We start from the raw sequence: 24,901 nt of genomic DNA, 5'->3' as shown, positions 1-24,901 counted from the left end.
GATCCCAGGGATGACCATGCCCAAGCTTGAACCAAACTGTCTCTGTGGTAGGCAGCCTCCAAGGTGGCCTCCTGGGATGCACACACTTGAGTAGCCCCTCCCACCCATCGTGTACCAGGGTTGGTCTGTGTGACCAAGAGAATATAGTAGAAGTGACAGTATGTCACTTCCAGGACCGGCTGGTTATATAGACTGCAGCTTCCTTGTGGGATTCTCTCTCTTTCCCTCTCCCTCCCTCTCTTTCTCTCTCTCTCTCCTCCCTCTCTCTTTTCTCTCTCTCTTCTCTGTCTTCTCTCTCCCTCTCTCTCTCTCCCTCTTTCCCCTCCTCTCTCCTCCCTCTTTCTCCTCTCTCTTTTCTCTCTCCTTTCTCTCTCTTCTCTCTCTCCTCTCTCTCTTCTCCTCCCTCTCTGTCTTCTCTCTCTCTTCTCTCTCTTATCCCCCCCTCCCTTTTCTTCCCCCTCTCTCCTTCTCTCTCTCTCTCCCTCCCTCAACTCCCTTGCTCATGGGAATCCATGTCAGGAGAAGCCTTCTAGAGACGCCCACATGGGGAATGAACGAACTGAGGCATCCTGCCAACAGCCGCGTGAGTGAATCCAGACTGGCTCCTCCAGCCCCAGTCAAGCCTTCAGATGATGCAGCCCTGGCTGAAGCATTAACTGCAATCCCGTGAGAGCCTCTGAGCCACAACCACCCAGCCAAGCCACTCCTAAACCCTGGCCCTCCAGAACTGCAAGCAAATAAATGCTTACTGTTTAAGCCACAAAGTTTTGGGGCAATTTGTCATATAGCAAGAGGCACTGTGTCTTTGGTCCCACGTGCTCCGGATGCACATGATACAGATTCCACACTGGCATTCTCTATGGTAGAGTTCCCTCCTCCCTGCTCAGAGGCAGGGCAAAGGGGGAGGGGGCAAGTGGGGACAAGGTGTACACTCACGTCCAACCTCCAGCTGGATCTCTGCAGAAGCATCGCCCATCTCATTGACAGCTCGGCAGGTGTAGACGCCAGCATCCCTCTCCCGAGCTGCTGGGATCCGCAGTGTCCCAGAGCTGGAGCCCTCGGGGGCCAGAATCATTTCAAGATCCCCTGCGCCAAAGATGGGAAAACATCAGGCGGGTGCCCACGGTGGTCACGGAGGCTGGGGTACCAGGCTGCTGAGCCTTCCTGACCCTCAGGCTCCTGTAACTGCACTGGGCTGGAGCCTGGGAGGGGCCGAATGGGACACGGTCCCTACCCAAAAGCCAGGACCCCCATTATTTAACAGAGACAGAGTTTCAGTTTTGTAAGAGGAACAGAGTTCTGGAAACGGATGGTGGTTAACGGTTATTCAACAATGCGAATGTGCTTAATACTATCAAGCTGTATCCCTAAAAAGGGTTAAGATGTAAAGTTTGTTATTTGTATTTTCCAACAATTAAAAAAAATTTTTTTTTCAGTCAGGACTCCTAGCTCCAGCCCTGCAGGGGGGGCTTTCCCTGAGCCCCTCTGCTGACCAGGAGTGAGGCCCAGTCTGTCCCCCTACTTGTGACAGGCTCAGCACCCACGGACTCCTTGCCTGGGCCTCCCTGCTGGGTCCCCATCCTCTGCCCCAGTTCCAGACTGAGGTCACCCCAGGATGAGCACACCCCAGCCACTGGCTGCCTCTCTGACACCTGACCCCAGGCAGGCCTCCCTCCTTTCTCCTGCCTGTGGTCTACACCCAGGCTCCCCTGATCCCAACCTCCTTTCTACATTTTAATATAATTTTTTATTTTTATTGTTTTTATTGTGATAAAATGTACATAACACAAAACTTGACCACTTTAAGCATTTTGAGTGTCCGATTCAGTGGACACTCAACACAAATACGTTCACGTTACTGTGTAAACATCCCCTCCATCCGTCTCCAGAACTTTCTCATCTTGCCAAACTGAAACTCTGTCCCCGGTAAACACTGACCCCCCCAACCCCCACACCCAGCCCCTGGTGCCCACTCTTTTCCTTTCTGTCCCTACACATCTGCCTCGTCTAGGTCCCTCACGTAAGTGGAATCATAGAGTATTTGCCCTTCTGTGTCTGGCTGATTTCACTCTGCATCATGTCCCCGAGGCTCATCCGTGTTGTTCTCAGAATTTCACCCCTTGTTTTCAAATGAAAAAAAATTTCAATTGTGGTCAAAAACACAGAACAAAATTTACCATCTTAACCATTTTCAAGAGCACAGTTCAGGGGTGTTAACTGTATTCACACTGTTGTACAATTTGAATTCCACTTCTTTTCCAGTCTGAGTAATATTCCACTGAGAGAGGCCCTTTTAAAAAGTGTTCCCAGGGCAGGCTCTCGGCCAGAACAGGAGAGACACGAGCACCGAGTCAGGAGTCCCGGGGCCTCTGCCACCCAGGGGCAGCCTGGCGCAAAAGGCTCACACCCTGAGCTGCCTCTGCCTGTGTCAAAGTCAAGGTGGGCTCTGACAAGCTGGCAGACAGGTGCCATGAATGACAGAGCCCGTCCAGGTGGGAGAGGGCAACACGGGTGAGGGCTGACCCTTGGGAGGAGCTAGGATTCTACTCCTGGAAAGACAGGAGCAGCCCCTGCTGAGGGCTCAAGGACACTCCCATCAGCCAAACTCCAGCTCGGAGTCCGGCACTGGGAAGACCCTCCGTACCCATTGACTCAAAAGAGCCTCAGAACAGCCCTGGTACTATTGGTCCCCATTTCTCAGATTAACCGCATCACCATCACTAAGAACACTGAACCCAGGGGCGCCTGGGTGGCTCAGTCGGTGAAGCACCTGCCTTCGGCTCAGGTCAGGATCTCAGGGTCCTGGGATCGAGCCCCGCATCGGGCTCCCTGCTCAGCGGGGAGTCTGCTCTTCTCCCTCTCCCTCTGCCCCTCCTCCCTGCTCATGTTCTTGCTCGCTCTTGCGCTCTCTCTCAAATAAATAAATAAAATCTTAAAAAAAAAAAAAAAGAACACCGTGCCCAGCCCACATGCCAGGCTTGTTCTAAACACTTTACTTATGTGAACTCATCTCATCCTCACGCGACTAACCTATCTGATGTTCCCCATTTCCCAGATAAGGAAGCAGGCTCAGCGATGCCAGGTCACCTACCCGTTGTCACCCAGGGGAGCTAGAATTCAGATCTGTGTCTACTCTAAATCCTGCTCCTCACCACTGAGCTGCGTGGATGCTGCCAGTCCTCCCAGACACCCCATTCGCAGTGCCACTCCCCACCCCCTGACCATTCCGGAAAGCTGATCCTCCAGGGGCCCCAGAGGGACAGTTCCCCAGGCCCCTCTCCCACCTGGCGTACCTCGATACCAGATGACCCGGGGTGGGGGCACCCCAGATACCTCACACACCAGCACAGCCTGGTCCCCGACGGCGGCCAGCACCACCGCATTTACTGCAGAGATGGACGGTGGATCTGCGCGGGAGCAGATGGGGAGCTTGGGACCCGCCCACAGACTCCCTAGGTCAACAGTGCAGCTTCTCACGGTGGGGGGGGGGGGGGTGAGCGAGGACAGGGAAGGAGCTGCATCCTCTGCCTCCTCCCCACCCCCCACCACTCAGGGACCGTCACCGCAGAAAGATCTAGCCACTGTTGGTTTTCTTAAAAGTTTCTGACCCAGGACCTCTAATTAAAACCAGTCACTCCTGGAACCAACCCACCCCACACACATCCGTTTCTCATTGAATTTGCCATAAAAGTCGAAACCTGGGGCACCTGGGTGGTTCAGTCAGTTAAGCGGCTGCCTTCGGCTTGGGTCATGATCTCAGGGTTCTGGGCTTGAACCCCCAGTTGGGTTCCCTGCTCAGCGGGGAGTCTGCTTCTCCCTCTGCCTCTGCCCCTCCCCCTGCTTCTGCTCTCTCTCTTAAAAAAAAAAAAAAAAAAAAAAAGCCGAAACCCTACAAGGTCCTAAATGCCCTGCATGGGCTGCCCATCCCTCCCCCTGTCCCCGTCCCTGACTCCCTCCCATCCTCTCCATACCAGCCTTCTTGTCACCTCCTGAGCACCCCAGACTCATTCTGACCTCAGGGCCCGTGCCTCACCGGGTCCCTTTCCCATTCTTGTCTCTGGCGAGCATCCGCCCCTCGTGGCCCATCCTGTGTGTACCAGCCATGTCCCTCCCGTCCCCACCTGCACATCACACTGCTCCCATAGCACACTCCGAAAGCACCGTTATCCATTTGCATGCTTCTTCTGTGCCTCCCCATGAGAATATGAGCTTGCCCCAGGCAGGGACCATGTGTTCACTGCTGTATCCCCAGGGCCTGGCACACAGCAGATGCTCAACAAGTATTTGTGGATGGGAAGGAGGGAGGGAGAGAGAGGAGGGAGGCTCTTCTGAGATGCCCGGGGCCCAGGTACCTGTATAGTAGAGGGTGACCATCTCTTCGTCTGTGCCGACCTCATTCACAGCCTGGCAGCTATAATTCCCAGCATCCTCTGGGGCCACTCCCTGAATGATCAGGGTTCCCTGGGCATCTACATGGATTCTGGAGTCAGGCCATAAAACAACATGTTCAATGGCCAAAGGGCCAATGAGGTCCAGTCACCCGAGGACTACCTCAGTCATCACCAACAACAAATTAATTAATAGCATCACTAGCGATCGCCATTTTCTACTGACTGCTTGCTCTGTGCCTGGCTGTGTGCTCAGAGCTTTACATAGATTGTCCTTGTTAATGCATGAGGTTCAGAGAGGTAAAGCGACTTGCCCAAGGTCACACAGCCTGAATGGCAGGGGCAGGATTCAAGCACAGGTCTGCTGGATTCTGGAACTATAGCTCCCTAACCCCTGAGCTCATACTGAGGCATCATTATATTTCCAAAGTGATCTTGCTCCTGAGTCTCAAATGATCCCAGAAGAAGGCAGGACAAATGCTCCCCTCTCCCCGCACCACCCCCCACCCGCCACCGCCCCATTTACAGGTAAAAAGATGGAGGCTCAGAGGCATCCCCCAGGAGTCCTTATTCACCTGCTCCTGGTCCCAGAGCCCCTGGCCCTGGGCCCCTCACCTGCTGTCCTCTTGCAGAGCATGACCCCCACGGCTCCAGGAGATGTGGGGTGTGGGGTATCCAGAGGCTGAGCAGCTGACGTTCACCTCCATACCCTGGGAGAAGTGCTGGGACCGGGTGTGGATGCTGACCTGGGGGGCCTCTGCAGTATAAAGAGTGGACAGGTGGGGAAGAGCCTGTCAGGGCAGCCATGCTGTTCCAGGTGCCCAGCCCCAGCCTCCTCTCCATCCCCAAATTCACAGATGGGCCAGACGTAGGAAGCAAAGGCCCCAAGGGGCCTGAATCCCCAGGGAGTGGCTTTCCTGGGAACTGGGGTTGACCAGGCAGCCGCCCAGGCCACACAAAGTGGATTTTCTAATGCCCCCACAGGTTCTGCTCCAGGCTGAGCATCTTGGAGAGGCTCAGGCAAATAGGCAGATGCCAGAGCTGGGGACAACTCTCATCTCCAGTGACCTTGAGTGGACCCCAAGGCCTGCCCGAGTATTGGCCCCAAACCTAGGTTCTATTCACAGTACAATAGGCTTGTTGGACTCAAGAGACCTCACCAGGCCAACTCACCTAGAAAAGGTAAACAGGCCCCTCCCATGTCAGTGGCAGACAAAGCTAATAGATATGACAGAACCTAGACATGGCCTCAGAATCCTTCTCAACACACTCCAGGCAACCAACCAAGAATTGCTGGCACAAGAGAGAACAGTTGTCCCAATAGGCTCATTTTCACACTTGGAAAAATAGCAGCCCAGAAAGAAAGATCTGTCTAAACCCTGGGTAGACCCAAGGTGACCTCCAGGTCCTAAAACTCCCAGATGGGGGCTCTTTCCACTGCCTCCCCCGACCCCATCTGGTCAGTGCCACCCAGCCCCTGCCAAGCACATCTGATCTCTGGACTTCCAGGAGTTTCCTGCATTCCATTCCTACCCTTCATATGGGGGGGAGCGGCAATGGAGGTGCTCCACGGCATGAGAAATCAATAGGACAATGAAATCGGCTTGGCCTGCAGCAGCAGAAATTTAGGTTAGATATTAGGGTGAACTTTCCAACAGGGAGAACCCCTAAACTTATGCTAGGAGGCTACAGAATCCTCTTTCTCTGGAAATTCAGAAGACAGTCACAGGACTAATGTTGCCTGCCCGACGTGATGCCTGGGCAGAGGCATGGATCAATGGGCTCTGGGGAGGAGCACTAGGGAGTGTGTTAAATTGGAAGGACAGACAGCAGTGGAAGGCAGAGCCTCACCTCGCACCAGGAGCCAGATGGATGCCCTGGTGACCCCATTGGCGTTGCTGGCCATGCACTGGTACCGCCCACCGTCAATGGGGATAACATCGCTGACCTCCAGGGATAGGTCGGCCAGCTGGGCGACTCTGCCCGTCGAGGCCGACAGGACTCGCCAGTCCCGGATCCACGTCAGGTTGTAGGGGACATCACTCAGGACCTGGCAGGACAGGACGGCGGTCTCCCCTGGGGACACGGTGATGTTGGGGGCAGGGACGAGCTGCGGTGGGGGGTCTGAAGGAACAAAAACAGAGGAGACTGGGAGGGGGCGGACACAGAGAGAGGGCCATCCTGCCAGCGCTGGGGGCGTCCTGACTCCAGAGTCCCGCACGGGATCCTTGAAGACACGTTGTCCATCAGAGCAGTGGAGAAGCATCTGCTCACCATCCCAGGCCAGCGCCGCCCCGGGAGGAGGGCCCATTTCCCCCACATCCCCCCACTTCCCCACCACCATCACACCCCCGACGAGGGCCGCATGGCACATGAGTGCTTTTCGCACGACAGCCAAGTGCAACATGGACCAAGATCCCCACTACTCTTCTCACCCCGTGAGCCAGGAACTCCCCTCTGGGGAATACAGCCTCGGAAATCACCGTCAAGAGGGAAACAGTAATGAGTACACAGCTATTCTCTGTGCAGATCGCAGGAGGATCCTCACAGCCAAAATGTACCACGGAGGCCACTGCCCCAAACGAGGAAAGAGCTGAGAAAACCACTATCTTGACAGGAAAAAAAGGGATAAGTGATCAGATCAGAGACCATCTAACCAGGGATGTGGGCCCGAGCGCTCGCAGGGAAAAAGCTGGGTCCACACAAGCTACATGTGTCAATGACCTGCTGTCACAAAGAGCATGTGAACTTCACAGCCCCGAAAAATGATACTGCAGAAACCAGCCAGAAATAATATTCTGGAGCAAATGAGAAAATCTGACTGCTGCCAAATTAAATAGCATTAAGGTATTATTGTTCATTTTATTAGGTGTAATCATAAAATTTTTATTATATGGGAAAATGTACTTTCTAAAAAAAAAAAGAGTGATAAATACTGAAATGTCAGGATGCCTACAATTTAGTTTAAAAATAGTCTAGCCAGAGAGCGAGAAAGCAAATATGGCAAAATTTTAGCGATTAGTAAGTCTAAGGAATGGGTGTGTGCGTTTCCTTATACTGTTCCCTTTTCCTGTCCTTATCATTTATAAAAAGTAAAACCATGGGGTGCCTGGGTGGCTCAAGTCGGTTAAGTGTCCGACTCTTAATTTTGGCTCAGGTCATGACCTCAGGGTTGTGAGATCGAGCCCCACGTGGGGAGTCTTTCTCTCTCCATCTCCCTCTGCCCCTCACCCTCCTCAAATAAATAAATCTTTAAAAATTTTTTAAGTAATAGAAAATTTTTAAAAATATAGAAGTAAAACTGTTAATTCATTCTGTAGAAGCACGTTTGCAGACACATTATATTGTTAGATGATAAAAAATCAGGTTGTCATATGTGTATGTACGTGTAATACATATGTATAATACTATCCCATTTTCTTAAAATGCGCACATAGATAAAGGTCTAAAAGGAAGTAAATTAAAATGCTGTGGAGGTTGGGGTGCCTGGGTGGCTCAGTCGGTTAAGTGTCCGACTCTTGATTTCGGCTCAGGTCATGATCTCAGGGTCGTGAGATCGAGCCCCAAGTGGGGAGTCTGCTTGGGATTCTCGCTCTCCCTTTGCCTCTCCCCCTCAATCCCATGCTCACTCACTCTTTTTCTCTAAAATAAATAAATAAATCTTTTAAAAAAATGCTATAGAGGTTGTCTCTAGAATAAGACCACAGGTTATCCAAATCTTCTTTTGCCTGTCTGTACTCCCCCCCGTCTTCCTGCCAGGAGCATGGCAGTCTGTGCGAGATTAGAGGATGCAGACTGGCTAATCTTTCCATGTTCCTTGGGCTCCTTTTCTTCTCTTCAAGACAGTTTAGATTCTTGATTTAAAAAACGGAGCCCATTTCATTTCTAGACGGCCTGTGACATCTCCAAACTTCCTGAGCTGGATGGTGCTATCCTGGCAGGGACCTGGAGGCATTAAGGGAGGGGGACTTCCGGATGGACAGTGGCCCCCGGAAGGGCCTAGGAGAGGAGGGCCTGACCCTAGCCGGGCTCCTCAACCTTCCTCCATCTGAGATCCACAGGCCACTCCTGGGTGACAGCCCAAACGGGGCGCCAGGGGGCAGGTGGCAGCGTGGGCAGTGGACTCTGGGGAATGGACAGTCCCCGGCAACTGGCTGGCATGCTCCCCCCGCAGATGGAGACGCCCTGGGGGCAAACCCTAGAGGGAAAAATCAAGAAGGGGGTGGGGAGGGTATACGAGGGTATACGAGGACGGGCCGAAAGGACAGACCTGTGACAACAATCTGGGCCTTTGCTCGTCCAGTCCCAGCCCTGCTGATGGCCGTGCACTCATACACCCCTTCCTCGGTCTTGGAGGCCCATGGGATCTCCCAGCTGCTGTTTCCCGACACCCTGCAAACCCAGAACAGCTGGAGACACACAATCCCACTGACCCCAGCCAGGGTCCCCCAGCTTCATCCGGTCCCTAAACCCTGCCCAGAGGGAACAAATCCTCTTGGAGAGGCTGTCTGACTCTTCTTACCACCAAGGACATGCAAATTTTACAACATGCTGTGTGACTCTGAGCAAGTCCCTTTCCCTCTCTGAGCCCCAGACTTTCATGCATGAGGGGGCGGGTCTCAGACGGTCCTTCCTGTTCTAACCCCAGGAGCTGGGCCCTGCATGGGATGAGTGTTCCAGAAGCTGGGGAGGCTCACAGCTCCTTCACAGGGTGATGACCCAGCAGCGGTGGGAGCTTTGGGGACCACCCTCCCCCATCCCGGGCCATGCTGCGAGGTGCCCAGGAGGACATTATGACCGAGACCAAAGGTCCTTCTCCCGCCACCCACTCCCCTCAGACCCCCGCGGCTGGGGACACTGGGCGGCCGGCACCCACTCACTGCAAATGCCTCTCCTCGCCCAGCCTGGCTCCGTTCCGCCGCAGCTGTAGCCGGAAGGGCAGGGTGCTGTGCACAGAGCAGGAGACCAGCAGGGGCTGGTGCAGGTAGCCGTGGATCCTGGGGGGCATGCTGACCAGGGGGGCACCTGTAAGCAAGGCCCAGCAGTGAGGATCCTTCCCTGCCGCCCCCCACAGCCCGCCCTTGTCAGCGATGCAGAGACTGCCGGGATGAGCCAGGATTCCATCCGGTGGTCACCAAGAACAGGTTGCTTTGCCCATGCCAGCTCAGTTTCCACCTCTATTAAATGGGCTTCATCCTGGTACTGACGTCCCCATGCTGTCTGGGGAGTTGGTGAGAGACAGGGCACGTGCACACGGCATGGCAAGCCCCCTCGGGATGAGCTCCTGCTGTTTCTGTGGTTTGTGGGAAGACCAGCCGAGATGGACCAGTCTGCGCCCCCGCCTTCTCCACTGTCCAGGACGTAGAAGTCAGACCAGTCCAGAGATCTGATGAAATGCTCCCCAGATTGGGCTCTCTGCGCTTCCAGACCTCTCATCTGCCTGGAGGGTCAGTCTCACTCAAGGATGTTGGAAGAAAGCCTTTTTTTATATTTAAAAATAAGCAAAGCTGGAGTATGGCTGTGAACCCAAAGTTCACACGCATTTCTGAGATAAAGTAAGAGACTTAATGAAATCTCACAGTTTGTGATGAGCCCCGTGGGGCCCCCTGGAGATACCCTCCCCCACCTATCCCTGGTCTTGGGGTGACACGTTCTCTCTCCTTGGCTATTGGAATTGCTTCAGTGGGAAGGTCTGAGAACACCCCCACGGGGTCAGTGACTGCCATCAGGGCCTCGCTGGGGGATTGCAGGCGTAGGCTCAACTCTCGTCCTGCCCTGCCCCCCCCATCCCCACCAGAGATGCTCCGTGGGTGAGACAATGCACCAGACGTCCTCCGAGCCCAGAGCTGGGGGTGGGCGGGCGGCGGGTGACATCATGCTGCAGGCTCCCTGCCACATCCCAGGGGAGAGGGATGTTGGACTATCCAGCCACGTCCTCAGCTATGTGCAAAGCAGCCACTGCTCACCCACACACACTGGAAGCCTCTGCAAGGCCAGCTCAGGCTCCGTCCTCCATGAGCTCAATGGGCCCAGGGACCCGAGGCTCAGCCCTGCCACCCGCCCATGTCTCCCAAACCCAGAGCCTCCTGCTCGAGGCCAAACTCCCAGCTTCCCAGACCTAGAAGGTGGGGAAGGAAGGAAAACTCCAAGCCACCTCCCTTCTCCCTGCCCTGCCAAGACAACACACACACACACACACACACACACACACACACTTTCATCTAGAGCTGAGGTGAAGACCAAAAGCCAGAGCTTAACTCCAAGCCCTTAGATTCATCTGAAAGACCAGGAGAGAGAGAAACAGAGGTTGCTACTGCCCCTGCTGAAACTCCTTCCTGAAAATTCCTCCTTGGGGTTATATAAGCCAAGGGACAAGGGGCCCAGGGACCACAGCAGGGGAGTGGAAACCAGGAGGCTGAGAGAAGGGGGCCCCCAGCCCCCCACCCTGCCCCACTTGGGTTCTCAAAGTCCTTCACCTCACCATGGGCACCTTGGTGGCCTCCATGCACCCCTACTTGAAGTAGACAGAGGAGTCTGCTCCTTGTCAAGAGATCCCCAGCAAAGATGTTGGGTGTCAGTGACATCCATCTCTGTGTGCTCCCCCCCAGGCCACTGCCATGGGAAAGGGGGTAGGGAGCAGGAGGAGGGAACAAAGCCCAACAAGGAGGCTGTTGGCCAGTGAACTCAGATACCCCAGGTTAGGATCAGAGGCAGAGCCAGAGAGCTGAAGACTCAGCCCTGTGCTCTGGAAGCTTCTGACCTGGATGGGAGACCTCAGGGACACAAGGGAAGGAGCAAAAAGCCACACATGACCAAGGATAGGACCATAAAATGACCTGTGCCCACAATGACATGAGAGTAACAGCAGTTGCTACATATGGGGGGCCCTGGCCCACAATGCCCACATCCTGGGCACAGCCTCAGGGTACCCAAGAGATGTCTTGTTATGTGTATTAGCTTATGGAACCCCTAGGGCAACCCTGTGAGATGGGTATCATGAGCTTCTTCATCTGTAAAGTGAGGACACACCTCAGAACTATTACAAGCACTCAGTGAGCTACTGTATGGCAGGTACTTGGCTCAGGATTGTCCCATGAGAGGTGCTCAAGACAGTGACTGGTATTACCATGATTATGGTTATGGAAGAGCACACCCACATGCACTGCCATGCCCCCCGCTGTGCCTACAGTGCCTAGCACCATGAAAAACACAAAAATGAATGCTAGATGGATATTTGGATGGATGCATGCATGCATGAGTGGGTGGGTGGATGGATATTTGGACGGATGGATAGATGCATGGACGAGTAAGTGGGTGGATGGATGAATAGGCAGATGAATGGATGGATGTTTGGATCAATGAGTGGGTGGGTGGACAGATGAATGGGTGAGTGGATGCATGGGTGGGTGGAGCGATGGATGGCTTGGTACTAAATCCTTGACCTGATTGCTACATCTGAAGCATCTCAGTATTTAGCATGATGCATTGCAGAGCGTGCTGCTCAGAAGTTTAATGAACTTTTCCTCATCTCATCTAATCAGGGAAGGCTTCCAGGAAGAAATGGGGTCTCCAAGTGAGCCAGGGAGCTGGGAGCAGTGAGAGCCACTCACTCACCTGGGACCACCCCACTGTAGGAAACTCCAGAGACACGGAGCAGGGGATTCCCCTCGTGGTCTTTGCCCTTCACCTTGAGGTAGAAGCGCTCCTGGGGGGCGTGGAAGGGCGGTCCGCCCCACAGCTGATGCGTGGATCCGTTCGAGAGGGGCCTCGTGGGCAAAGTCAGGAGGGACCGCCCTGAGCTGTGTGAGAGCTCCACCGAGTCCAGGCGGCCGGGTGCCTGCAGGCCCGTGGAGTTGATCACCAGGGAGATGGGCACCCCTGCAGAGGGAAGGGTGAGGAAGAAGATCCTGGCGTCTGTTCTGGGCTCCATGATCCTCTCCAAGCAGGGGCCCTCGGACCACAGTCAGGGACCCAGCCTGCTTGGCCCTCTTACCGGCTTGCTCACCTTCTGTTCCCTGTGCCACCTAATGCTGGGGGTGGATACAGAGGGGGCCTGCTACTGTCCGTGGTCCTGAAACGCCACTGTCCATCCAAACCATGGCTTCCCACGACTGCAACACCTCCAGTCTGCAGACTCGGGCTCACATGGAGTAGAACTGGGAGAGGGCATTTCTCTCCACCCTAACCCGCTCCCCCCCCCATTAACTCTGGAATTGCATCAGGTAGGTTCTGGGACCGGCCTCGGTGAGACACACGCTAGTTTGGGAACTCTGGTTCCTGTTCATCCTCTCTCCTCTGTTCAGCTTTCCTTTGATTTTCCTCCTGTTTTATTAGAAATGGACTTTTCACACTATCCCAGAAAACGTAAAATTGGGGTTGGGTTTCATAATTCCCTTAGTTGATTTGGGAATGTCGCTCAGGTCTTTCCCTTTTCAAACAGTTATTATTTTTTTCCTTAGAGATCATAAACCAGGAAACAGAGGGTGTGGTTGGTATGATCCATCAAATGCCTTAAAATCTTTAAGAAACATGGAACAATCTGGAAAGGGCATATAAAAATCTGGAAGTCCAGATTCCTTTGAAAAAGAATGTGTGTCAGTGCTGGGCCCCATCCCCATGTTGCAACAATCAGCCAAGGGCACGCTCCCTGTGGTGGGGCAACCACTACCCTACTCCCTGATGCCCCTTCAGCGAAGCCAAGTGCCAAATGCTATTTATCACTTGCAATCGCCCTGCTGTTTCTCTCTCCTTTTTTTTTTTTTTAAACTGTCTTGGACCCACCTCTTTCTCAAAAGCAGAAACCAAAGATCGCATGTGGCCCGCCTTCACCCTCTTCCACTGGGGACTGGCCCTAGGGGCCCTTCAGTTTTCAAGCACTGCAGTTAGGATTTTTTTCTCTCCTGGCTCTAGAAGTTTCCCTGCCTCTCCCCCTTCCTACCACTGGGAAAAACAAGCACTAAATAAGCAAGCGGCCCCCTTTTGCTTTGAAGATGTTACCGCTAGTCCTGGCAGAGAACCAACCAGGGCTAACAAGGATGACAAAGATTAAAGGAAATGCACATTCAAAAGCTCTAAGGATCTGGCATCTACCATTTTGGTCACCAGTCAGTGATCTGCAGTTAGCCTGACCTGGTCTAGGTCCCTCCCCATCTCCCTTCTGAGCTGGACCCAGCAAAATCCTCTGAAGGGCCCCTGGTGAGCGATCATACTTCCCAAACTATAAATTGGGACCCCTGACCTGGCCACCAGATGGTATTTTCTGGCATGAAGCTCTGGCAACCTGAGCCAAAAGCCCCTGCCTGCTCTGGAGCCCAGGCTTCTCCAGATGGAACCATGATGGCGCACACAGGCAACACCAGATCCCAGTGGGCAGCTTCTAACCAGAAAATCGACCTTATGCCTCCAACTCTAACATCTCCCTAGGCTCCCAACCCCCACCCAGCCTGCACAGGGCCCATTCTAGCCACATACTTAGGGCCTGCCCCCCCACACTTCCAAAAGGCAAGCCCCACCTCTCCAGAAAGCAGCTCTGCATCGCCCCCAGGGTCAGGAGCACTGTACCTTGCAGGGGCCACTCAATGGTGTGGTTGAGGTCCAGAGAGGGCTGAGTGGAGAAGCCGGCTCGGAAGTCGATGTTGCTGACACCTGTGATCCTCACTGAATGGCGACCACTGCTATAGACCTAGCACAGACCCAGACCCCATCACCAGGCGCCCGACGCCAGCTCCAGGGCAGAAGGTGGCCGCCCTGACCTGCCTCCGGTGCCCGCAGCTGCAGTTCTCCCACCTTTGCAGACACATGGGCAACTTCCCTGCTCCCTGGGGGCCCAGCGCTATGCTCCCAAATGCAGTAGAAGAGGCCCCAGCTATGGCTCTGTCCTGAGCGGGACTCTGGAACCTGCTCTGCCTTTCCAGCCACCCTTCCCAACACCCACAGCCCCGTCTGTCCCCCTGCATGTCTAATCCCCGCCTTGCCTTCCCCACTGGCAGTAGAGCTCTTGGCTCAAAAATGCTCAGAGTTGGGATGCCTGGGTGGCTCATTCAGTTGGGCGTGTCTGCCTTCGGCTTGGGTCATGATCTCCAGGTCCTGGGATCGAGTCCCGCATCAGGCTCCCTGCTCAGTGGGGAACCTGCTTCTCCCTCTGCCTGCAGCTCCCCCTGCTTGTGTGTTCTCCCTCTTTCTGACAAAAAATGAATAAAAATCTTTAAAACAAAATGCTCAGAGTTTGAAGGGCAGGGTCAATGTTGCCCCTTCGTCGGTACCATCCACACCTAGCTCAGGGCCTGGCACCTAGGAGGTGCTCCATAAACGTTTGCTCAACCAGCAGGAGCTCACATCCTTCCCAGGCAGCAGCCTGCCCCATCCCAGGACCCTCTGCCAGGAGCCCAGCCTACCCCCAGTCCCTGGACTCCAGCACCTTGCAGATTAGAGCAGGCCCACCTCCTCCTGCCAGGCATGTCCCTCTAAGCCATCCTTCCCCCCAAGGTCACCCTTGCTTCCTTTGTTCATTCTTCACAGGATAGGTTTCTGAACCTCAAGCCGGCTTGGTCACCCACCTCTGGACACTCAAGCTGTTTCTCCAACTCCTTCTTAAAAGTTCCCTAACTAACCCCAAACCACTTTACTTCCTCTCACTGCTGCAAAGCAGAATACTCCTCCTCTGTTCTTGACCCTTTGCTTCTACTGATATGACCCCGTCACCACCCATACTCCAGCCCTCAGCTTCCCAGGGCCCCAGCTCCCCAGGACAGGCAGGAGGGAGACAGGGTCTTGGCTTGGTGAAACCGGTCCCCCTCCCTGGGCACCAGGGCCCCCTACCTTGATGGACCACAGCCCAGGATGCTCAGGCTTAAAGGCCACAACCTTGGCGGAGTCAGGGATGTTGAGAAGCACGTTGAGGCCCTCATCCTTCTGTAGGATCTTCCCTGTGGAACCCCCAAGGATTTCTCAGTCCCTGATCCTTTCCTGGCCATGACAGAGGCCCCAGCCTGTCCCCAGGAGCCCAGGGCCCTCCAAACACCAGCCTCAGGCTTCCCAGAGTAACTGACAAGACACCTTTGGTGGTGCTCGGCCCTTCACCTCATTCTGTACTCCACCCTCACCCACCCCCCAGGTGGGGGGTTGGACACCTCGCCTCTAGACCTGGGAACTCGTGACATCCTTGGAGCACCATGAGGCCAGGTGGCTGGGTCCAAATCACACTGACCCTAGGTGACCTGGACAAGTCACTCCACCTTCCAGAGTCTCAATGGCGTGCCACTAATTCTTGCCCCGACTGACCTGCTAGGCCACTGTAGGGATCCGCTGAGAACATGGGTGAGACCACACATGAGCCTCACATCCCAGGGACTGTGGTTATCTTAATTCCCCTCGCTTGGCTGCTAACAGCCTCCCTGCTTCCTCACCCACCACAGGCACCCTCTCTGCCCTCCACGTGGCATCCCCCCTCCCTCCTTGTTCCCGGAGCCTTGTGTCCAAACCCCCTGCCACCCCGGGTCTCTCTCTCTATCCCATCCTGGGCTCCTGGCTCAGCCTCGGAGTCAAAGATGAGGCCAGTGCTGCACATACCCAGTGGGTCACGGACTTCGATCTGAGGCCCCGGACCGCTCAGGGCGATGGTGACCTCCTTCAGGCTGGGGTCAAAGGGAATCTTCCACGTATGCTCGCCCTCTTCCTTGTGGTCCGTGGACAGCAGGTGCACCTTGGTGGCCTGGACCGCTGACTCTACCCACTTTAGCACCTGGGAGGCAGGCGTGAGAAGCTGATGCCAGCAGGTGGTCTTGCTTAGAACTGACCCACTGGAGGCAGGTCTCTAATAGGTTCCCAGCAGAATCCAGTCCCCCACCTGGGTTTTAGGCAGCATATAGGCTTTCCAGGTCACCCAAGGCCACCCCCACTCCCACTGCCCTACACCAGGCCAATTTACATTTCATTACCTTCCTGGCATATGGGCTGGGAGCTGTGACACCCGAATTAAGGCTACTTGGAGGGAAGGGCCACTCTCTATGGCACCCATTACTTCCTCCAGGAAGGCTTCCTGATGCCTCCTACACACAGGTGAACCCTGGAGATCTGGAATCTCCCCCGGAACAATGCAATTCACCATCACCCCAAGGGGCCTCAGACCACCTTCCCACCAGGGTGTCATGCTCTCTAAGCAGGCCTGAGAGGGTCTGCTGCAAAGACAGAATCTCCTCCTGATCCGTTACACAATATTGAGAAATATTAAATCCTTAAATCCTATAACTGCAGATTCATTCTAAAATCTTAAGCAGGTAACAGGTGAGGACTCCCCCTCCAGACTACCAGACCACCTAGGTACATGTTTAAAGTATGATTTGGGGGGATTCTCAAACTCCTTCAAGCACCCCCCTTGAATGCATAGACCCCATGTCAGCAACACTGGATCCAGTCTAAGATATCTCACTGAGCACAAAATTATTGAGTTTCTCCAAATCCTCACCATGGTCTTCAAGACCCTATATTCTGTCCTGGGTTTTAGGCAGCTGTCCAACCTGACTCAACGTCGGTGTGCCCCTGACTCTCCCCATGCTTGCAGGGTCGGACTCCCATGGTTGGACCCCCATGATCCCACCACACATGCTTCTCTCTTGCAGAAATGACCTGCACTCTCTTTATCAACCAATTCCTGGCTAGATTCATACCTGTCTCCCCTCTTGGCCTGGGAGCCCCATGAGGGCAGAGACCCTCTGCTATGCCCCGAGCTCAGTGGCTGGCACAGAGAGGGTGTTCGGGAAGCTTCTGTTCACTGTGTGTGATACAGCAGGGCATCCACCTCCTTAACAGGGGCATCAGATTCACCTTACAGACACCTCACTCCGTTCCACCCCCAAACCAGCCTTGTAATAGCACGCCTCCCAGTTTCCCGTTAGAAAACCAGGAACGAGGATGAAGAGGGGACCTCCTTCCAGGCCAAGTTACTTTCACGTCTTCCCAGGATGCTTCTTGAACTAAACAAATGAAACATGAACGTCACTGTACAACAAATGAGCACCATAGCCACGGAGAGAAAAAAAGAGCTCCTCGTGTACTGAGAACCCAGGGGTTTGACTGAACTTTCCCAGTGGAAGGCACCCTGAGGACAGAAAGAACGGCAAAGAAATTCTTATTTCGTAGCTTTGGGTTGGGCACAAGCATCAATACTGTGCTCATAAAACTGTTTTATGTGTCTTGCAGGATAAAGCAAAGAAGTAAAAGATGTTAAGCCTTGCTGAACGAAGATTTTCTCTTACAGCCAAGTCTAAGAGAGAGTGGCAAGTATTTTATTTATATACAAATTCATTCCAAGTGAATTTATAACCCAGGGGTTTCTCAATACCATTCCCCACTAGGATTGTTTGGAGAAATGGCTGATTCCAGGTCTGGGGCAGGTGACTCACAAGGTAAGCCTGAGACAACTGTTAGTTCCATTAAGCAAGGAAGTTCTCAGAGACTAATGGGACATATCAACAGGACACAGGAACCAGCCGAAGGGCAATCCCATTAGCTAAATCTGGGGGAACTTGAGCCCCCCCAAAATAATGACTTGAATCAACACAAACGCATCCAATTAAAGAATCCGTGTGCCCATAATAGTACTCGAAAAAGAATAGCAAAATTCAAACAATAAAACCTCTTGCCACCAATGAAGGCAACTTCTTCATTAAAGAGAAAGAACTAAGGGCGCCTGGGTGGCTCAGTCGGTTAGGCGACTGCCTTCGGCTCAGGTCATGATCCTGGAGTCCCGGGATAGAGTCCCGCATCGGGCTCCCCGCTCGGCGGGGAGTCTGCTTCTCCCTCTGACCCTCTTCCCTCTCGTGCTCTCTGTCTCTCAGTCTCTCTCTCAAATAAATAAAAAATCTTAATAAAAAAAAAAGAGAGAAAGAACTAAGTATGATCCCTGCCTTTTCAATAGGTTTTCTGTGTTTCAAAAAACCAAGTCATCAAAAGCTCTTCCTCATGGAAGGATGCCCACTGATAAATGTGCAAGAGATGAAATGTCCATGTGGAACCCCAGCATTACCCCCACAGACCACTTGAGCCATAAAGGGGAAAACATGTCCCTACAATACAGAGAGCTGGCTGTCACCACCTTCACCTAGGGACCAAACCTACTGTCAGGAATAGCAGGACAATCAGACATGACTTACCTCCTGGTGTGATGCAACAGAAAAGACACACAGCACCAACCACGAAACATTCCTACCCCAAACGCTGGCCTCCACTAATCAGTCCCTTAGAGCTAACTGCCAGGTTAGGGGATATACAGCGGGAGACAGGAGCAAATTAATGACATAAGGAAACAATCAGATGAATCTGGAACCCGGGGTATTGTACAATCAAGGCCTCTCCAACAAGTTAGTGGCAGAAAAAAAAAAAAAAGGGTAGAAGGCTCCAGATGTAATGAGACTTAACAGACATAATGAGCAAATGAAATGCACGGCCCCTGATTAAATCCTGATTTGACAAAAACTGTTACCAAAGACATTTTGAGGACAATTAGGGAAATTTGAATTTGAACTTGGCATTGGATAAAGCAGCAAAGTACTCTTCATTTTATTAGAAGATATTGTGGGTTACATCCAAGATCATATTTCTTTTTTAATTCATACTGAATTATTTACAGAGAAGATAAAACAGAGAGATAAAGCAGGTGGGGCAAAAATGGTAAGTGCTGCATCTAGTTGGGACACAGGTTCTTCTCACCCTTTAAGAGCTTTCATAGTAATTTTTTTAAGTAAAAGTCCCTTAAAAAGAGCAAGTATGCCATGACTTTCATGTATACCCCTAAGCAACCACAGTGGGGATCTGTTGCCAATTCCAATCAACTGGAAGTGATATTGCCAGACAAAATCCAAAGCTGCATTTGGTCACAGAGAGGAGAACGCTCTGTGATTGATGAGTAATGTCTGCCACAGATACAGGATGAGAAAAGCAGTATCTTACGTGCTGCATATTGGCCACCCTTGCTCTGAATCATAGTCCTACCGTGCGATCCTCCACGAAAGCGAACAGGAAAAGAAGGGAATTGGACGAACTGCCCAAGATTGAAAAAGTGAATATGTTTTATTCAGACTGAGCTGGAATGCTGGTGCCTAGATTTTAGTTATCCCAGGATAAGAATCCTGTGTTCTGAAAACTCACTTGTCTGTGTGCTTAGAGCTCCCTCCTTCTGTTTTGCCTCGCTCTCTACGTAATGTTTCTCTTGACAACGTTCTCCGTGCACACGGGAGCTGGCTGGAGGAAGCAGCGGCCAAGGCCCCCAGCTGGAGGGATGGACAGAAGCTGCCGAGGTGAGGCAACTGCCCCCACCCCAAAGCCACAGCCCCCTGATCACTGTCCTCTTCCCCCACCCCCCAACCCCAGGGTCATGCCTTGTCAGGGGTTGAGAGGAAATCACAACTGAGCAAAGCTGCTGGGAGGCGGTGGCAGCACCTGCTGACACCGTCCCAGAGAGATCACACCCACTGCTGTGCTGCGACTGTCATTACAAGCCCATCCTAAGATGTTCCGACAGAGGGACGATGCCCAGGAGTTCAGGCTACTGAACCTCAGAGAAGGCTCACACAGAGGACGATGCCAGTGACCCCACCAGGAGGCGGCGTGCCTCCTGTCCTCCTGCCACGGGGTCTGTCCCTAAGCGCATCACAGCCAGGGAGCTGGGGGTGCTGACCGTCTTGCCCACAGCAAGGCCAGACCCCCTGGAGGCCCAGGCCTGCAGACAAGGCTTTCTGGACGCTGCAATGCCCCCAGGGCTCCGGGCAGAATGTAGGGAGCCTTCTGAGCAGAGAGCCTTCATCCAGCAAGCTCAGTGTTTATTTGGTGGAGACAATGGCTTCCAGATGTTAGCAGGACTGGGGGCCTGCGAGCCTGAGCTGCAATGCGGCTCATCTCTTTGTCACTGATAGGGAAGGAACGAAAGAATCCGGCACTGCTACCCCGGCCAGATGGCTGCCGCTCGGCCGTTCACGGCAGATAAATCATCCCCTGAGGCTCCTCCCCGGACACTTGACAGCCAGGGCGGCCGAGGAAGCAGAGAGGAGAGGCCAGGGGGCCTAGAGGGCCTCAGACCCACAGAGCAGAAAGCTGGGGCCCGACTGTGGGGCCTGGGTCAGGAAGCTCGGTGGGCAGTGATGGAGAGAGAGCACCAGCCCCCTCCAGATGCGCACCGCTGGGCACTCAGGTCCTGAGCACCTGTTCCGAGAGAGCCCTTACTCTTCAGGGGGCTTCACTGGAGCCGGGCATACGTTCTGGGCTCCATACCAAAGCAGGGGGCTAGAATCACAGCCATCACCAACTCTTACCAAGGGCTTCCCAGTGCCTGCCGGTCACCCCTGTCTCACTAGGCAGGGGCTCTCTTAACCCACTGTGCACAGGAGGAAACAGAGGCCCAGAGAGGTTAAGTACTATGTTCAAGGTCACCCTGCAGGCAGGTGGCAGGGCTGGGGTCTGAAGCTGGCATGGGGCCCTAACCTTCCACCACGCTGCCTCCTCCCGGAAGAATCCAGAATGAAGTCATCTCTAGGGCCTGTGCCTCCTGATCTGTTAATTGGAACCACCTGGTCAGACCTCCCTTCCTCCCCCACCCCCCACACTTACTGTCTTAGAAGGTGGTTCACCTTTCCCCTAGTTGATGTGCAGAATCTGGGCGATTTGGCATATTTGTACAGGCTGGTGCTAGACAGAGGAAGAGGCTGGGCTCCCAGAATGGACTTCCCAGGAGCAGGGAAGGCTGCAGAATGAGGGGGTTTGCCCAGCAATTCTGGCCAACTCTTCTGGGGCTGGTGACAGTACATTGAGCTGGGTCTGAGCTGGGGTAAGGCTGTGCTTCGGCCAGGGGGGGTCTTGGACCTAGCTAAGCCTTGACCAGAAATGCACACTCCCAAAGGGCCACGGTGCCCACCTCCCCTGTCCATTGAAGGATGGCAAGAGCTCCAAATTACCCCCACCAGGAGGAGGGGATCTTCACCTTGCTTCAATTACCCTAGAACCCCAAAGGGCTACTGACAACTGGAAAAAAGCAAAAGCTCAAAAGCACTGAGACCTAACCTGGGTGGATTCTGTCTCTGTGCCCAGCACCTGGACCTGAGCTAGCCAATAGTAGGTGCATGGTAAGTGGGAAATGAAGGCAAGAGAGAATGCAGAATGTGTCCCTCTTGCTACACTGGGCATACTGTGCAAAGGTAAAAGGACTGACTACACATGCACAGTTTGGGGACTTTGGCAACTTCTGAGGAGTCATTCTCTTAGCTGGAGCCCCCTGGCTTGGGCAAAGGCACTATTCCCTCTCCTTGGGCAGGGGTGGGGAGCGCGTGGGGGGAATGACCACAGCCCTGGCTGTCCTGGCCACTTTCTCAGGCTTGCTAAATGCCTGGGAACATCTAGAATGACACAGCTCTGTGTCCAGGAAGGAGAAGGATCCAGGCCCCTACCCAGAGGCAGCCAATCCTGGCCACTGGAGGTCCCATCACGTCAAACGCAGACTGCCAAGTCAGGCTCCCACAGCAGAAGGCTGGCCACCATGGTCAGGAGCCAGTGGATTCACCCCACTTTCCCTGCCTCAAGAGAGAGAACAGGGGAGCCCAGCCCCACACCTGGGCAAGCTATCCCCCGCTGACCTGTCCAGCTGCCCTGCTGATTTGCCCCTGACCTTCAGAACCCAGTCACACCCAAATAGGTCTCCCCACAAAACAAGGACTGAGCCATGCCTCCACTCCCAAAGGCCTCCCACCCTCACTTGGGCGGCTCAGTGCCAGAGAAGGCTGACATGCCAAAAAATAAAGTCTAATGTGTCCCAGAGAACCATAAACGCCATTTGTCAACGGGGAGTTAAGGCATGCTAATCTAAACATGGCCCTGGAGACCATTCTCTTCAGTCCATAAATATATAACACAAAAAAAAACTCTCCTGGAGGCTACAGCAGGGCTGCTGGGGCTGGCGCCTGCCTCCCAGACACGGCCTCTCTTGCCTTCCTCTTCCCAGGGCCTCAGGCACAAGGGACCTCACATCTGTCCATTTACCAGCTATTTACTGAGCACCTGCTCCGTGCTGGTAGCTGCATGAGCTGCTGGGGATACAGCAGCAAAAAGGACCCATAGTAAGGGCCTGTCGCTCATTGAGCGCACAGCCTAACGGCGTTCAGTGATGCCACGGTTATAAAACTGCAGTTACGTAAAGCAGTACCAGGAGCTGGGAGAGGGTACAAAAGAAGACTTAATCTTGACGGGAAATCAAGGAAGGTCTCCTAAGGAGAGAGCATTTCAGCTAAGACTGGGAAAATGAGGAGCCAGGGGAGGTGTAGGAAAAACAAGCTGCATGAGCAAAGGCCCTGGGGTAGAAAGACATGGGACACTGAAGAAACAGCAGAGTCTAGTGGGGTGGCAGCAGTGAGCAAGGGGAAGAACACAGGTCATGGGGTCAGAGAGGCAGGAGTCAGAGAAGGCTCTGGACCTTCTCCAGGGGACAACCAGGAGAGACCCGTTGGTCAGATTTGCTTTAGAAAGATCCAGTGTACGAGAGATGGCTCATAGAGCCTCAAAAAAGTCCACTGAGAGCATCCCTTCCCAACTCTGCTCAGTGACTTCATGATGGCAGCTTGAAATCAGCCAGGGTAGGAGGATTTATACCACGGAAATGGGCATGCTTGTTCTTTTCAGGGAGGTGGTTGTGGACATTTACCAGCATGTCACTGGAAGGATCCCTCTGGCACCTGGGAGGGAACAGACATGTGGGGAGAGGGAAAGCAGGGCAAGCCCTGAGTGGCCAGTGGCGCCTGGAGGAGGGGGGAAGGACAGACACCTGGTCTCGAACAAGACAAGGACACAGACACCTGGTCAGCACCGAGCTGAAAGAATCCAGATCACTGACAACCCTGTGCCTCGGGACATAGGGCCAAGCAAGCCCCCGCCTGCTAAGTCCTCCAGCAGGATCTTCTGGCCCTGAATCTGATGTCCCTTACCCCCCACCTACTCCTCTACCCACCCCTGGGTTCCCTGACTCTGGGGAGAAGCTCACCCCCTACCCCCACCTCTGGCAAACTTTGTTAGGTCCATCCTCCCAGCCTGCACCATCTGGGGGAGCCAGGATGCTTCCTCAAGTTCCAACCTCTTTACCTGCAAAATCGGGAAGTCCAGCGCACCTGCCTTTGGGGTGGGCAGCAGGTAGAAGGGTCTGGCGAGGTGACGTCATACAGCCCTGAGCATTGCACTCGCTGCGCTGGCCACAGGGTGAGACATGGTGCTGCTCATCGATGGCAGCGACCCAACAGCCAGGCACAGACACCCAGAGATCCAGGATGGCCAGGGGAGGCTCACCTCGGTCACCTGCTGCTTGTCCAGGTGGAACACCTGCCCAGAGCTGGTGGCAGCGATCTCCTCATAAGCCAGGTAGCCGGGATGAGTGCGGTCACCACAGTCCCCTGTCAGCACGAAGACCACCTGGAAGAGGGACATGAAGCCTGGCTCGGGGCTTCCCTGGCCGCCTCCTTCAGGTGTGCGCGGCAGGGCCGGAACGAGGGAGGAGGGACCCAGGGCGAGCCCTTGCCTCTCTCTGGGCTCAGGCAATGCATCTGTAGAATGGGCACGATGGGAGTACCCATCCCGTGGGGACCAGGGCTGAGGCGGGTCAAGGGTGTAGCACGGGACCAGGAACACTTCAGGTGCTCAATAAATGGGAGCCGTTACTAAATCTACAGCAAGGAAGGGAATGGAAATCGGCTCACTCCAAGCAGCCCCTGGGGAACACAAAGTTAGAAGAACCTTGGAGAATGGAGTTTGTTCCAGATGGGAGACCAGACACCAGAGAAGCCGTCCCAGCTCTTGAGAGCTTGGCGGAAGAGGTCACACAGTTGGGTGGCCCTTCCCCCTTCCCCGCACACATCCCCCCCACCCCAGCCCTGGCTGTGAAAGGGAGAAGCAAAACCCCAGCAGCAAGTCAGGCCCCCAAGGCAGTGGGAAAAGGGCCCCGCACTGCAGAGATGGGAGCAGGGGCGACGCCAGGAGGAAGATGGATTTGCACAGACTCTGACAGGGTGCGAGCAAGAGGAGCGGGTGGTGTGGTCTTTATCAAGAATGAGCCTCGCCAGGTGGCAGGAGCCCCGGCGGGCGGGGGGCCCAGAGCATGAGAACACACTTGGACTTCACCAGACCAGCTCGGTCTTGAGGGCCGGCGGCCGCGCTGGCAGGGACCCTGGAGGGGAAGCAGCCGCCCTCCGCTTGGCAGGTGGGGGCTCAGGCTGCCCGCACTGGGGACCCCGGCTTCCTCAGCAGCCCTGGGGGCCCCCATGCTCGAGCCCCCCAGGCCAGCCCACTCACCTGTGACTGTTTAAGCTGTAAGAGCCGCAGGACCTCCTCCTTCTTGTGGTAGTCCTTGGCGCGGGCATCCGAGAAGACGTAGATGAAGGAGCCGGGGCTGGCCACCTCCACAGCAGCCTTGATGGCCCCCACACTCATCTCTGGGCAGTCACCGCCCCCCTGAAGGGCAGGGGTGTGTCAGGGGCTGTTGCCCACCTCTT

The 24,901-nt window shown here is 54.3% G+C and overlaps 1 protein-coding gene across 1 annotated transcript in view; it reads right to left on the bottom strand.

Moving 5' to 3' along the window:
- HMCN2 (hemicentin 2) overlaps positions 1-24,901 on the bottom strand; it is a 151,429-nt gene that overhangs the window by 106,026 nt on the left and 20,502 nt on the right. The window contains exons 3-15 of the mRNA XM_064580098.1: positions 24,702-24,860; positions 23,703-23,825; positions 15,957-16,128; positions 15,207-15,313; positions 13,950-14,070; positions 12,003-12,266; positions 9,269-9,413; positions 8,659-8,780; positions 6,240-6,512; positions 5,004-5,145; positions 4,353-4,480; positions 3,294-3,407; positions 937-1,086 (exon numbers count right to left, since the gene is read on the bottom strand). Coding sequence (XP_064436168.1) covers positions 937-1,086; positions 3,294-3,407; positions 4,353-4,480; positions 5,004-5,145; positions 6,240-6,512; positions 8,659-8,780; positions 9,269-9,413; positions 12,003-12,266; positions 13,950-14,070; positions 15,207-15,313; positions 15,957-16,128; positions 23,703-23,825; positions 24,702-24,860 — 2,020 coding nt within the window. The remainder of the gene's footprint in view (positions 1-936; positions 1,087-3,293; positions 3,408-4,352; positions 4,481-5,003; positions 5,146-6,239; positions 6,513-8,658; positions 8,781-9,268; positions 9,414-12,002; positions 12,267-13,949; positions 14,071-15,206; positions 15,314-15,956; positions 16,129-23,702; positions 23,826-24,701; positions 24,861-24,901) is intronic.

This window comes from Mirounga angustirostris, unplaced genomic scaffold, assembly GCF_029215605.1.
Source record: "Mirounga angustirostris isolate CCGP_5_RB_7025 unplaced genomic scaffold, mMirAng1.0.hap1 SCAF_15, whole genome shotgun sequence".
Classification (NCBI taxonomy): Eukaryota; Metazoa; Chordata; class Mammalia; order Carnivora; family Phocidae; genus Mirounga; species Mirounga angustirostris.
This window is presented reverse-complemented; position numbering and strand designations above follow the sequence as displayed.